Source organism: Phascolarctos cinereus, unplaced genomic scaffold (genome assembly GCF_003287225.1).
Source record: "Phascolarctos cinereus isolate Bilbo 61053 unplaced genomic scaffold, phaCin_HiC Scaffold_2;HRSCAF=192, whole genome shotgun sequence".
Lineage (NCBI taxonomy): Eukaryota > Metazoa > Chordata > Mammalia > Diprotodontia > Phascolarctidae > Phascolarctos > Phascolarctos cinereus.
The window spans coordinates 413476845-413489933 of NW_027555625.1; the positions used below are offsets into that span (position 1 = coordinate 413476845).

Here is a 13089-nt window from a genome sequence, read left to right on the forward strand (position 1 = left end):
CTGTTAAACTTTTAGTTGGAGATAAGTTTTAAGAACCAGAAGAAGGAAAAAGATTGAGGCCTTTTTCTAGTCTTTTTGCTCCTCATTTAGACCAATTTGGGGGTACAAAGAGAAAGAAGAAGATAAGTTAAGATTTCCCATTTGCAGAAATTAGCAGAAAGGAAATATGTTTACCATGCATTAAATATTCATGAAAAGTATAGTTTGATAATGCCATAAACCCAGTGGTTTTCTTTTTTTTTTTTTGCACGAAGCAATTGGGGTTAAGTGACTTGCTCAGGGACACACAGCTAGTAAGTGTCAAGTATCTGAGGCTGGGTTTGAACTCAGGTCCTCCTGGTCCAGGTCCAGTGCTTTATCCACTGTGCCACCTAGCTGTCCCCTTTTTTTTTTTTTTATGGTTTTTTGTTTTGGGTTTTTTTTTTGTTTTTTTCTTTTGGTGAGGCAATTGGGGTGAAGTGATTTGCCCAGAGTCACATTGCTAGTAAGTGTTATGTGTCTGAGGCCAGATTTGAACTCAGGTCCTCCTGACTTCAGGGCCGGTGCTCTATCCACTGCGCCACCTAGCTGCCCCAACCCAGTGGTTTTTACATAAAGCACCCCTTCTTCAACTTCCATATTTTCTGGAGGGTTACAGTAAATGCTCAATTCTTAAACAAAACTGAAGCTGGTCTCTAGAGAACGTAAGAGATATCCTCCTATAAAACTATTTAGAGAAAAAGAGGGGAAAGTTATCTGGTACTTAAGAATATCTCAGATTCTTTTTTTTTTTCTGTCTTGGGAAGAAAGAGGTTTCTTTAAATCAGAAAGAGAATACAAACTTTAATTCTAGAAGAATAATTTTTACCTTACCACTGTGTTTCTCCTGGGAATGATCTGACAAAACTAAATTGTCTTGGTAAATTAGAAACAAAGTCACCTAATAGGATTTGGAATGGACTTGGTTGCTATGGGAAAATTTCTGAGGAGTTGTAAAGATCTGGTTCCTGGGCCTGGAGGCCTCTAGTTAATCCCATTAGAATAACCAGATAGGGTTGGAAATCTCTTAAAATAGTGGAGATGTCTTTCCAGATAGGATTAGTGGGCTTCTAGTGAAGTCAAGTACAATGCAGATTGAGGGAAATGTCTATTTGTTATCACCTTGCAACTACTCTTTTAATCTCTGAGGTTTTAAAATTCACCAGAGCTTCTATTTTGATGTGGAAAATGAGTTGAAAGTTTCAGTTTGATTAGTATGGTTCTAATTTACAAAGGAGAGATTCAGTGGAATTAAGGAAACTAGTTCTGAGGATGGGTTTGAGATTTGATTGGGAAAACTACAGATGTGAGGGATTGAGAAAATTTTTAAGTGTAGATAGTGTTGAATAAATTGTTAGGGTTGTACTTAGAGTCCACAGAAAGAAAGGGATAGAAAGGTTCCAAAAGTTTTGGATCTCATGATCAGAGGAAAATGGAAAAATTTCTGTGCCTGTAAATATGTGGACACTTTTTGGACACACGCTTTCTACAATTAATTTTGAGATTTTTAAAATGATCTCTGAGTTTTATTTCAGCTAATTCTTGTTGATATAGGAAAAGAGCTAGAATCATAGTATGATTTAAAATTGCAGAATTTTCTTCAGTTACAACATTTACCAAGAATTTAGAGATAAATATACAGAATGGAGTTATTTTAACATAGCGTATTAAAATTCTGAACTTGATGGACCAAGAGAAGGGTATAATAGTATCTTTTTTGGGGGGTGTGGTGGGGATATGCATTTGCAATTTCATTGCTATGTTAGAAAGGTTATTTTTGCAATTCCTTTGTTTCAGAATAGCTGAGAATGTACCCCAAAACTAAGGAGGAAAAAAGGTGTTGTCAATGAATGAACTTTGGACACATTTAAATTCTGCATGGTACTGTTTGTAACTGTAAATTCAGATTTGATTTGATTAAATTTGTCCTCTTGATAGTGGATTTTTTTTAAAAAAGCTATATAAAACTGTAAATCCTTTGACTCAGCAATACTACTACTAGCTCTGTATCCCAAAGAGATCAAAGAAAAAGTATTTTGTACAAAGCTATTTATAGCAGCTTATTTTGTGGTGGCAAAGAACTGGAAATTGAGGAGCTATCCATCAATTGGGGAATGATTGAACAAGCTGTGATAGACGATTGTGATGGAATATTATTGTGCTATAAGAAATGACAAGGGGAATGTTTTCAGAAGAACCTATATAAATTGATGCAGAGTGAAGTGAGCAGAACCAGGAATCATTGTACACAGTAACAGCAATATTGTAAGGATGATCAGCTGTGAAAGACTTAGCTACTCTGATCAAGACAATGATCTAAGACAATTCCAAAGGAACCATGATGAAAAATGCTATCCACTTCCAGAGAGAGAGCTGATGAACTCTGAGTGCAGATGGAAGTATTCTTTTTTCTCTTTATTTTTCGTGTGTGTGTGTGTGTGTGTGTGTGTGTGTGTGTGTGTGTGTGTTTTCTTTTGCAATATGGCTAATATGGAAATGCGTTTTTCATGACTTAGCTATTGCAATCAATAAAATGATCTAACACAGTTCCAAAGGACTCACAATGAAAAATACTATCCAACTCTACAGAGAATGAAGTGTAATTTTTTCACTCTTTGTTTTTCTTGCTTTTTTTCCCTGCAACATAGCTAATATGGAAGTGTTTTGCATGATTTCACACCTATAATATATATCACATTGTTTGCCTTCTCAATGGGTGGGGAAAAGTATTGAAGGGAGGGAGAGAATTTGGAACTCAAAATTTAAAAAAAATATATAAATAAATAAATTTAAAAAAATATATATATATTTTAAAATGTCTACAAGTGATCTTTTTGACAGATGAAGTATTATCTATTTTGGTCTACAATAAAAGACACCTTCTTTCCTGTGTTAACAATTTAAGCTCCTTCTTTTCATTTTAATACCTTTCTTTTCCCATCTCTACATCTTCTTTGGTCTGAGTGAATACCTGCCTTGTAAGAAACCCTTGCTCTTTCTGACTCAGGTAGCTCTATAGGAGAGAATATAGGTATGTCATCAGTGAAACTGACACACAGGCATGTACATTACCCACTGTTGGGTATATAATTTTCTTACTGAATAAACTGCAGTTATCTATCTGTATTGTGTTTAAGCTTCTAACAAAGATCCTGGAAACAATATTGTAATGCAGTCTCATTTAAAGTGAGTTTTTTCCCCTCTTAGAATGCTTGTGATATTTGATTCTCTATAAATTAAGCAGATCTTGATGGAAAATGCATTTGAAATATGGCATTAAGATAAAAATGTTTGCAAAATGTTGCAAAAATAAGAGCTGCTTTTGTAGCTGTACATGCAAATGGATTTTAATTACTCTATAGTGGTCTCTGCATAACTTGTTAGTGTAATGAATTGATTTTTTTTTCTCTAAGAGAATTTAGAAATTCACTCAACCGGATTAATGTAATTTACCTGGCCACAAGTTTTGTTTCGAGTCTATGTTATAAATTTGTGGTACTGCGTTATTATGTTTCATCTCTTTCATTGTACTTTTGGGACACCATCATACTAGGAATGCTGTAATTTGAGATAAAGATACCTAGAGAATAATGCATTTATTGGTAATGATTTATTTGATCTGAATGCTGTGATTAAATTATTGTAGTTAAAGATTATCCTTAATGTTTAAAGGTGAGTGATTTGGTTTACCTGGGTGACAGAGTGCCCTTCTGATTAAAGATTGTTTATAATTTTTAGATTAGGATTTTCTGGTTTGCCTGGGAATTCCATTGTCTATGAGAGGCCCAGATCCACTAAAATTTTTAAACATCCTGAAATCTTATCAGCTCTATGAAAATGGTATGGAAATAAGGGCTTTTCTAACTTCTACCCTTAGAGTAAAAGTACTTCAACTCATTATCTATATAGTAAGCTCTTCCCCCAAAACATTCACAACCTAAAGTGGAGAATAACTTGTTTGTTATTTATGTGATGGATTGTCTGGCAACAGATTTTGAAAATTATTAAACTGCAACTGGAATAGTATAAATTGAAATTACACCTTTGAACCTACTTAGTTTTACATAAGTACCTTACTACATCTGCACTAAGAGAGAACATTGTTTTTGTTTTTGGTTATGAGTAAATTATTGTGTATTCACTTTATGGATAAACTTCGAGAATGTGAATATTTTCATCATTACTTCTTAATTGATTTTTACATTAGAATGTGTAAAAAGTAGAAAAGTAAAACAATGAAAAGGATGCTTTTGGAAAGGTTTTGTATGTACTCAATAAGAACAATCTATTCATTTTTTAGATTGTTATTTATTGTTAACTAACAATTTTTGCTACATGAAAAACAACTGTGGCTTGCTCTAAACTGTAAGCAGTGGAACTTGTGTGGTATAGAATTGTGATTTGATTTGTTCTGAGTTTTAAGTTCAGTTATAACTGTCTGTTATACTAGTTATATTCAAGAGAATGGCTAAGAGCTGTTCAGAAAAAAATGCTTTCTGGAAACTGCTGAAAGAATGAATGTTAGGATTGTTACGTAGGCTAATGACTGGGAAGGTTGAGAAGATGGCCTTACATAAATAATGGCAGGATCCTCTTAACTTAGTTTCCCCATGCGCTATTTTCTTTCTCAAAAGGAATGCTTTTGATTTTTGCTCCTGGATATGACACAGTGTGAATAATGTGTAACTCTAGTAAGTGATTGGCTGTTCCAAAATGTGAATGACTTTCACCTGAAATCAAACAGATCTTGGAGGGGTTTTCCTATGCTAAACCTATGGTCTATGATAGGTCAGTCAGTCTGTGACTTCAAGATTAGGCCGGAGGAAATATTTGTTTTGTTGCAGTGGTGTCCTTCCTCCTTTCATAGCAACTTTCTCTGTCTCAGAAGAACTGCAAATATTTTATATTGGACCTTTTTGCTACAATCAGTAAGCATCTCTTAAATTCTGTAATGAGGTACATTATAAAAGACCCCATTGCTTTCCTTTTACTATTCTGAATTTGTGAGTGTTACTTGTCTCAATATCCTCTACATATGTATGTGTATATATTTGTAAAATGGGTTTTAGTATTAAATCTAATTTAACTAAAGCTTTGAATTCATTTTAAAAATAATTTTATTCTCAAAGTAGAGCTAGGATAAAGATATGATGTTATAAAATGTAAAAGTCTTATATTTAATGTAGTAGACTTCACTTTGGGGAAAGCAACAAGATTAAACTGCTTCCACTTGAGAATTAGGAAATGTACAATTGGCTTCTGAATGTTTTATTCTTTAAAGGAATATACTTAAACTTCTTGTGATAACTATAATTATATTAATGTCCTTAAAACTTCTGCTAGTGTGTCAATCAAAAAAAAAAGAAGAAAGAAAAAGAAAAGAACAAGTAATGATGATTGTCCTAAATGATACATTTTAAATTTTGTCCTGGAAAGAATAGGAAACTTTTGAAATTTTTTCAGATACATCTGAATATTCACAGATGCCTATCCATAAAGATGCCTAAATACAAAGGCTTTAGATAGGTTTTAATAAAAATATTTGGATATATTTTAGTGACATGCTTCAGGATATGTTTTAATAACAATCTTTGGATATATTTAAATAATTGTTGATAAAGTCTTAAGTTGTATTGAAGCTCTCATATATAGATATATTTTAATTAATTCTCCAAAAAACTGTTAAACTACTGTACCTGGAGGTTCATGTGTTATATGTAGATACATTTGGAAAAGAGAAAGGAAATATTTGTGGTTCTAAGAATGACCATGAATAAAAGCTCCCTGTAAAACCAAATAATGAGTCTTTATAAACATACAATCTTAAAGCACTTAACTTTAGGGAGAAAGAAAATTTATCTCAATTTGGTGAAGCTCATGCATTAAATGGACTGGTTGTCCATAGCATTTCAGTGTGTACAATATGATTAAATAGATATAAAAATTTTTTAAAAAAATTCTACAGTATGGTCTAATTGTTTGGTTAAAAGACCAGTTTTCAAATTAAGATAACAGTAGAGAGTTACTAATTATAAAGAATGGGGTTTTAATATTAAAACTAATTTATAATTATCATTATTATTTACTAAATTCTTAAGTCAATTTTAAAAATTCATTTTTATATCTTATTTTGTGAGCTTTTCTTAAATGAGATTGATTTTTTTTTTCTGTTTGATCTCCCTTTCTGGTTATATGAATAAACAGAAGGATTTATTTTACAAAGTCTGACTCTTCCCCTAGCCTGTGGATAGCATTATCAGTATCATGTAAAGGGCTCAGGTAAAGATGAAAAGAGCAAATGGAATACGAAGGCTGAAACTCGGTAAATTTTCAGATAGATTATAGATGTTCTTCCTATATCTCTGATTTATAACATTAAGTCCATAACATTTTAACTGGCTTTTATCACGTGAACTAATTACAATGGAATGCCAATGTGATAAGGTTTTGCAAAATTTATTAAATTATATTAAATTTTATAACTAGGAGGTTTAAGTAGTATTACGTAGGGAATCTCTGAAAGTAACCTGAACTTCGGAAGGAGGAATAACCTCTCCAAAACTGCCCTGGAAACAAGACTTATTCTAGGTACTATTAAAAACTGATGCCCCAATTAGGGACGCCAGGATGCAGACTCAGGAATGTGTGTCTCTGAGGTTGAATGACCTGAATTTGAAACTCTGGATAGTGGTCAAGGGCAGACTCTTTTTCCTTTATTATTTTCCCCTTTTTAATTTTTTTCTTGTGGTTTGATTTTAATTTTTAGCTCCAAATTCTTTCCCTTCCTTCACTCCCTCCCCCACCCATTAAGAAGGCAAGAAATACAATTCCCATTATATTTATGAAGTCATGCCATGCATATTTTTGCATTGACAGTGTTAAAAACACAGCATTTCCAAAGCAAAATGTTTCCCAGGAACAGAAGACATCATGAAGTAGACAGCTAAGCCCAAAATGACAAGATAAAACATCTGTTGTTTAAATGGACATTAGCTGAATGTTGTGCATATGTGTTTCTCCTAGTACTTTTCTAGCGTCTGAATTTCTTTGAGGAGTTAGGGAAGGGACTGGAGGACATAAAATATATAGAGATATCTGAATAAGACATTCTGAGCTAGTTGCCAGGAATTGGCTGGATAAAGGAAATTATGTTATATAGGAAATTGTGTTGTGTCATGCTAACAATTGTTATTATATTGCATTTATTTTGCTGACATATTTGATGCTTCCAAATATTTGTATCTGCCTGTGGAAATGCTTATCAGACAACTCCTGAGAGGAATTTGATAGAATATACAAGAATATGGTTATAGATAAACAGATTATGAGATTTATGCTCCAAAGCAGGGTCTGTCATAGGAGAATTTTTCTGGTTTAGTTCTTTTACTGTCATGTCTTTAAGGCAGCAAGTCACATGACTGGCTAGAGCTTATAGAACTTAACTGACCAAACTTTAGCTTGGTGATAAATTGGTTAATGATAAGAAAATTTCTGGCTCAGCTTTATTACCTCTATTAAGATAAACATTTTCACTAACTAGCTAAAGCTCTGGTATTGCTGGTTAATATGAACATTACAGCTATGATCCTAGCATTTACTGATGAATTTATTATTTTACCTGATATAGATCTTCCCCTTCTGCCTCTGTAAAATTCGACTATATCCATCCTGCCTATGTAACTAAGACCTATATAAGGTTGCTGAAACAGGTTCTTGGGCCCCACTGGTTTTTTTATACCATGAATTTATGGTAAGCGTATCATAAGCTAGTTATTAAAATATTTCTTTATGTTGGTAAGTACTTATCAAACCCTTGATTTCAAGCAAGCTTCTTGAGGGTAGGACTGTCTTCTATATTTAAATTTTTAACATGTAGCACATCACTTCGCATTTATAGCTATTATATCCAATAGACTGGGATAATAACAAGAACTGGCTTCAGTTATGCCTTAAACTTTACAAAGCAATTTTCTTACAAGATCTTTGTGAGGTAGGTGGTGCAGATATTAGTATCCCTACATCATAGATGTGGAAGATGAGGCTCAGAGAGATTAAAGGATTTGCACAAAGTCACACAGCTGCAAGATTCCAGAGACTAGATTAGAAACAAGATCTCAAGGATTTAAGCATAATATTTTTTCACTCCCAGCACTACTTCTCCAAATGTTGCTGCCATTCTAGCCCCCCAGTTTACTAGAATTCCTAGCAAGGACGCTGCTGCCCCATTCTCCCTTACTGCTCTTAGAATCTTGTTCATAACATTTTGTTTAAACTTTACTTTTCCTCTCAGCTGCTTAACACCATATTCTCCATACACTAGGTACTTAATAAATGTTTCTTCTTTGTATTCTTTTTGGACTAGGTGTTTGAGTTAGATAGTGTTTGGTCTGGATGAAAATCTAAGTAGAAGGAACTTGGGAGCTGTGCAAAGTAACCATACTAGTACTAATAGTAACAATTCTAATATGCAGGTAAATGTTTAACGAAAGACATTGGGGGAGGAAGTACACATGATACACTTTTAAGTTTGATCTACATTATTAAAATTTCTCCTTCACTTTCTTAAGTCTAGACAATCAATGAAACTGAATCAAGCCCTAATTTGTGGCATATGACAGTTTATGAGGTGTAAATGCTCACACAGAAAAGCCTAGTGGTTTGAGCAGGCTTTAGCAGTCTCTGTCCTGCTAATAGCTTAGCTTTTTAGAAGGCTTAATATCTCACAAAGTACTTTGCTTATACTCAACATGTGACATAAAAACAAGTATGATTATGTCCATTTTGTAGATGAGCAGACTGTGGCTCAGAGAAGAAAATTAATTTGCCTAAGGTTCACATAATACTTCACTGTGGGAAATAAAAAAGAATGCAGGTTTTCTAATTGTAACTTCCAGTCCTCTGTATTAATAGGTATAATGAGACATTGAGCAAGTAACTTTTCCTCTCTGGGCTTCAATCCCTCCATACCATCCCCACTCTCCAATAAAATAAGTGGATTATCTCTAAGACTTCTAGCTCTAAACTTTATGATATTAAAAACACCTATGTGAAGTAAGCAGGCCAGGGGAAGAGAGGAGTTATTCTCAATTTATAGATGAGGAAATTGAGGTCCATAGGAGTTTAACCATTAATTTTTTGTAGCAAGTGGCAGAACAGGAACTCTAACTCAGGCCTTTGGCTTCAAGTCCAATACGCTGCTATAACAGTCTGTCACTTAAATCAGTAGAATGTTGTTTTAGTTGAGAAAGAATTTGGGTAACATTCTCAAATTACTGATTCTCATGTTGATGTAAAAAACAATCCACAAATTCTCTAAGTGCAATCCCTGGGGGTCAACCTCTAACCTCCAGTAGAGTACCTCAGAAGGCAAGGTTAAAGGTTCAATATCCTCTTGACTGGGGCTCTACTTCTAAAACTATTGCTCATGAGCCCCCACCAATGTGTTTGCCATTTAATTATCAGCCATTGACACAATTAGCTCAAAGCAAAAGCATTTACAGAAATTACGTAATCAGAAAAGTAGCAACAAAACATCTCCCAAATAAAACTAGGGATCATTCTCCAACAAATATACTCAATATCAGCAGGGAAAGTGAACACATATAGTGATCACATGTAGAAAGACTTGCATTTGGGGACCATGTGATACCAGGATACACGTGAGGAGTACCAATGCATGCCTCTGGTGTTTCAGGGCTGCTTACAGTGCTCCTGATGGATGACTTTGGTCTCTGGTTTCCTGCAATTGATTATCTATAGGTTGATTCTGGATGTTGCTCTCTTCGTGTTATGATGTATCAAAATCTTTGGTGGCTTTAAGATCAAAGCAGGACACTGCATAGGATGCATATGGACTTTCCTCATCCTTTTCCAAGGAGCAGAAAGCATGAGGAAATTGTCCTTTAGAAGATAAAGTATCTAGAACTCTCAAACTCCCTTAGAAACTCTTGAATTTGAAGCTACCCATGAGGCGCTTTTCAGAGTTGTTGCTGCCCTAGAGATCTCCATGCTCTTCTAGAAAAGCAGATTCTGAGATCATTGTTGTCTAAGGAATTCAGAATCCCAGTTCCTCTACACAGAAGTTTGGGTTCAGGAAGCAACATCCCTGAATTCCTCTTAGGCCATGTGCAAACACGTTTCCCTTGACCAGAGGCTTCTGCTGCAAATTACCATTACTCCTGGTTTTATGGGGGCTAAGAAGGGAAGAAATTATCATATTGCTCCTCATTCCACAAGGGAAAAGATGATACTGAAGTATTTAATAGGGCCAGACTGCTTTTGCTTAGGCCACAAAGATCCATGGTTGGTCTTCTTGACCAATTATTAACAGTTCCTTATGTCACATCAGTTTTCTTTATTCAAAGGCCAACGCCCTATGATTCTTCAAGTTGATTAAGAAACTTCTTTTGTTTAGTCCCTGATAAACAGTGGCCTGCAAGGTATTATGTTTTCAGGTTATTTAGGAAAAGTTTCCAATTAGATGAAAGATTGCCTTGATCTATTTCCTTTACACAAATAAGCCATCCAGATAACACCTAAAGAGAAAACATTCTCAGAAGTAAACAGAAGACCATCAACCAAATAAATACCCTTAATCAATCAAAGAATTGTTTCGTTTGTTTTACTTACATATTCACATAGCAGAATACACAGAGGCTAGGATAGGTGATGTTATTAGTCCCACACAGTAGATGGATCTTTAGGGAGCAAAAACGAATTTTTTTCCTTCGTCTTGATTGGAATATATCACATGAATACTCCTTAAAAAAATTAACAGGTCAAATTTCAGTTTTCATAAAGGATTGTTTTATTGTTTTTTTTCATAGTTCATCTCAGTTATTAGGAGTTTTCATTCTTTGCCTAAGGAAGTTTAACAGAAATTGGAAAGTAGGGCAACTTAGCCATGGGTAGGGGAAGGCAGAAGCTGCTTCTAGTTACTTTGATGAGGCAACAGATGCTTCCATTTTGTGGTTGATTACGGATAAAAGCAGGGAGAAGTTGGCATTTAAAATGGCTCATTTTACAGTCGTTACAGGGCTTTCTGTGTTGGAAAGAATTGAGAGAGCCAGGTGAGACCTCTTCATGACAACAGTGTAGCTTGGTTGCCAAGGTAGCTTCCCCTTTGAGTTTGTGTTGTACTGTGTTGTCGGAAAAATATTACACAAGACAGAGGCTATTCTGTAAACTGTAAGGTAACTGAGATCTTGGGCATAGATTATATCATAAATTCATCAAGGGGCTCAACAATGATGGCTTTTTCCCAAGGTGAGTAATAACAACATCGTTGACAGCACCATTTGCTTGTTTTCTTGCGCAAGCCTGTGACGGGAAACCTGGGTAGTCTGAGATCACAGGACACCAAAGGGAGAGCAGGAGCAGGAAACCATTTCTTTGTCTAGAGCATGTGCATAAAATGGATGCCAGGAGGCAGAAAGTCTGGAGAATATGATTTATGAGATTCAGTTGAAGAATCTAGATAACTTGGGGAAGTATTTGCTAGCTATCTTCATCTATTTGAAATGTAGGTACAAATAAAAAGTAATCAGGTTTTTTCTGCTTGGATTCAGAGTTAAGAACCAAGAATAAAGATTGGAACTTTATAGCAGCATCTGCATTTTTCTTGATGTGAGAAAAAACGTGAAAAATAAATCTTTCTCTGTCTTATTCCTAGTCTTACTAAAATCCCAATGTTTACCAAAAAAAAAAACCAAAAACAACCCACTCCACTATCCCCACCCTATTCATGGTTTTTCCCCTCCACTTCCATGTGAGTGCCTTCCCTTCAAGATTACCTCTAAGTGTTCTTATAAATAAATAAATAAATATGTGTATATATATATATATATATATATATATATATATATATATATGTGTGTGTGTGTGTGTGTGTGTTTCATATATATATATATATATATATATATATATATATAATGCACATATATGCATCTTCTTTGTACGTAATTACTTGTAAGTTATCTCCCTCCATTAGACTGTGAGCTCCTTAAAGGCAGAGAAAGGCATAGTTTCTGTCTTTCTTTGTATCCTAACACTTAGCACAATGCCTAACGTATAGTAGCACTTAATAAGTGCTTATTGATTTTACTAACCCTAAATATGATGGGCTGACTTAGGAGGTAGTAGGTTATCTCTTATTTAAGGTCTTCAAGCTGAGGCTGGATGACAATTTGTTGAGGATGGTATAACAAGGATTATTGGTTAGGTTTAGACTAGATTGTGATTTTGTGACTTTAATTCTATAGCAATGGCTTTCCGCAGTTGTTACTGTTTAAATGAAACCACTTTTAAGTCTACAAGCAGAGTTTTGGGGTCCTCTTAAGCATGCTCAAACCCCTTCTTCCTCACATACCACATAAAATCAATTGTCAAGTACTAGCAGATTTCTCACTACAATTTTGGACATACATTTCCCTGCCTTTATCATTTTGTGCCAGGATTATTGCAATGGTATCGTAATAGAGTAGTGTCTCTACTTTCTCACTCCAGTGTAGCTTTCACATAACTATTAAGCTAATCTTCTAAAATATTTGACCAGATCACTTCTCTACTCAAAACCCTTCAATGGTTCTCTTTTGCCTATTGGGTAAAGTTCCAAGTGGAATGTTCTTTCTGTGTTTCCCATGCCTACATATACCTGTTCACCAGTATGTCTAAGAAGTTTTATTAAGGTATGTACTCAGGGAATTATATACTTTTTTTCTAAGTACAGCACTTTTTGAATACTCAACTATAAGGCATTTTTATTCATCTAAGAAGCCAAAGTTTAAGACAACTTAATTGTTGTTAAAATAATGAAACTTAAAAACACAAACATCAAAGGTCTGCTATCTGTTAAATCCTTCCCCTTTCTCCTAAAATAAAGAACAACTTTTTCAGCTTGACTCTTTGAAAAAAAATTTTTTTCCCCCAAACTGGACTTTATTGTCTTAATTCCATATGCTGGTATGAAGAGCTTTCTTAGGAGTGGTAACTAGAGAGGGATCATTTTTATAGCCAGTGTTTCTGATAAAGGCCTCATTTCTCAAATATATAGAGAACTGAGTCAAATTTGTA

At 34.4% G+C, this 13089-nt stretch overlaps 1 protein-coding gene across 1 annotated transcript in view; it reads right to left on the reverse strand.

Moving 5' to 3' along the window:
• Nucleotides 1-13089, reverse strand: part of LOC144455665 (uncharacterized) — a 38521-nt gene that overhangs the window by 6244 nt on the left and 19188 nt on the right. Inside the window, exon 3 of the mRNA XM_078149094.1 lies at nucleotides 10648-10778. Within this exon, the coding sequence (XP_078005220.1) occupies nucleotides 10648-10778 (131 nt within the window). The remainder of the gene's footprint in view (nucleotides 1-10647; nucleotides 10779-13089) is intronic.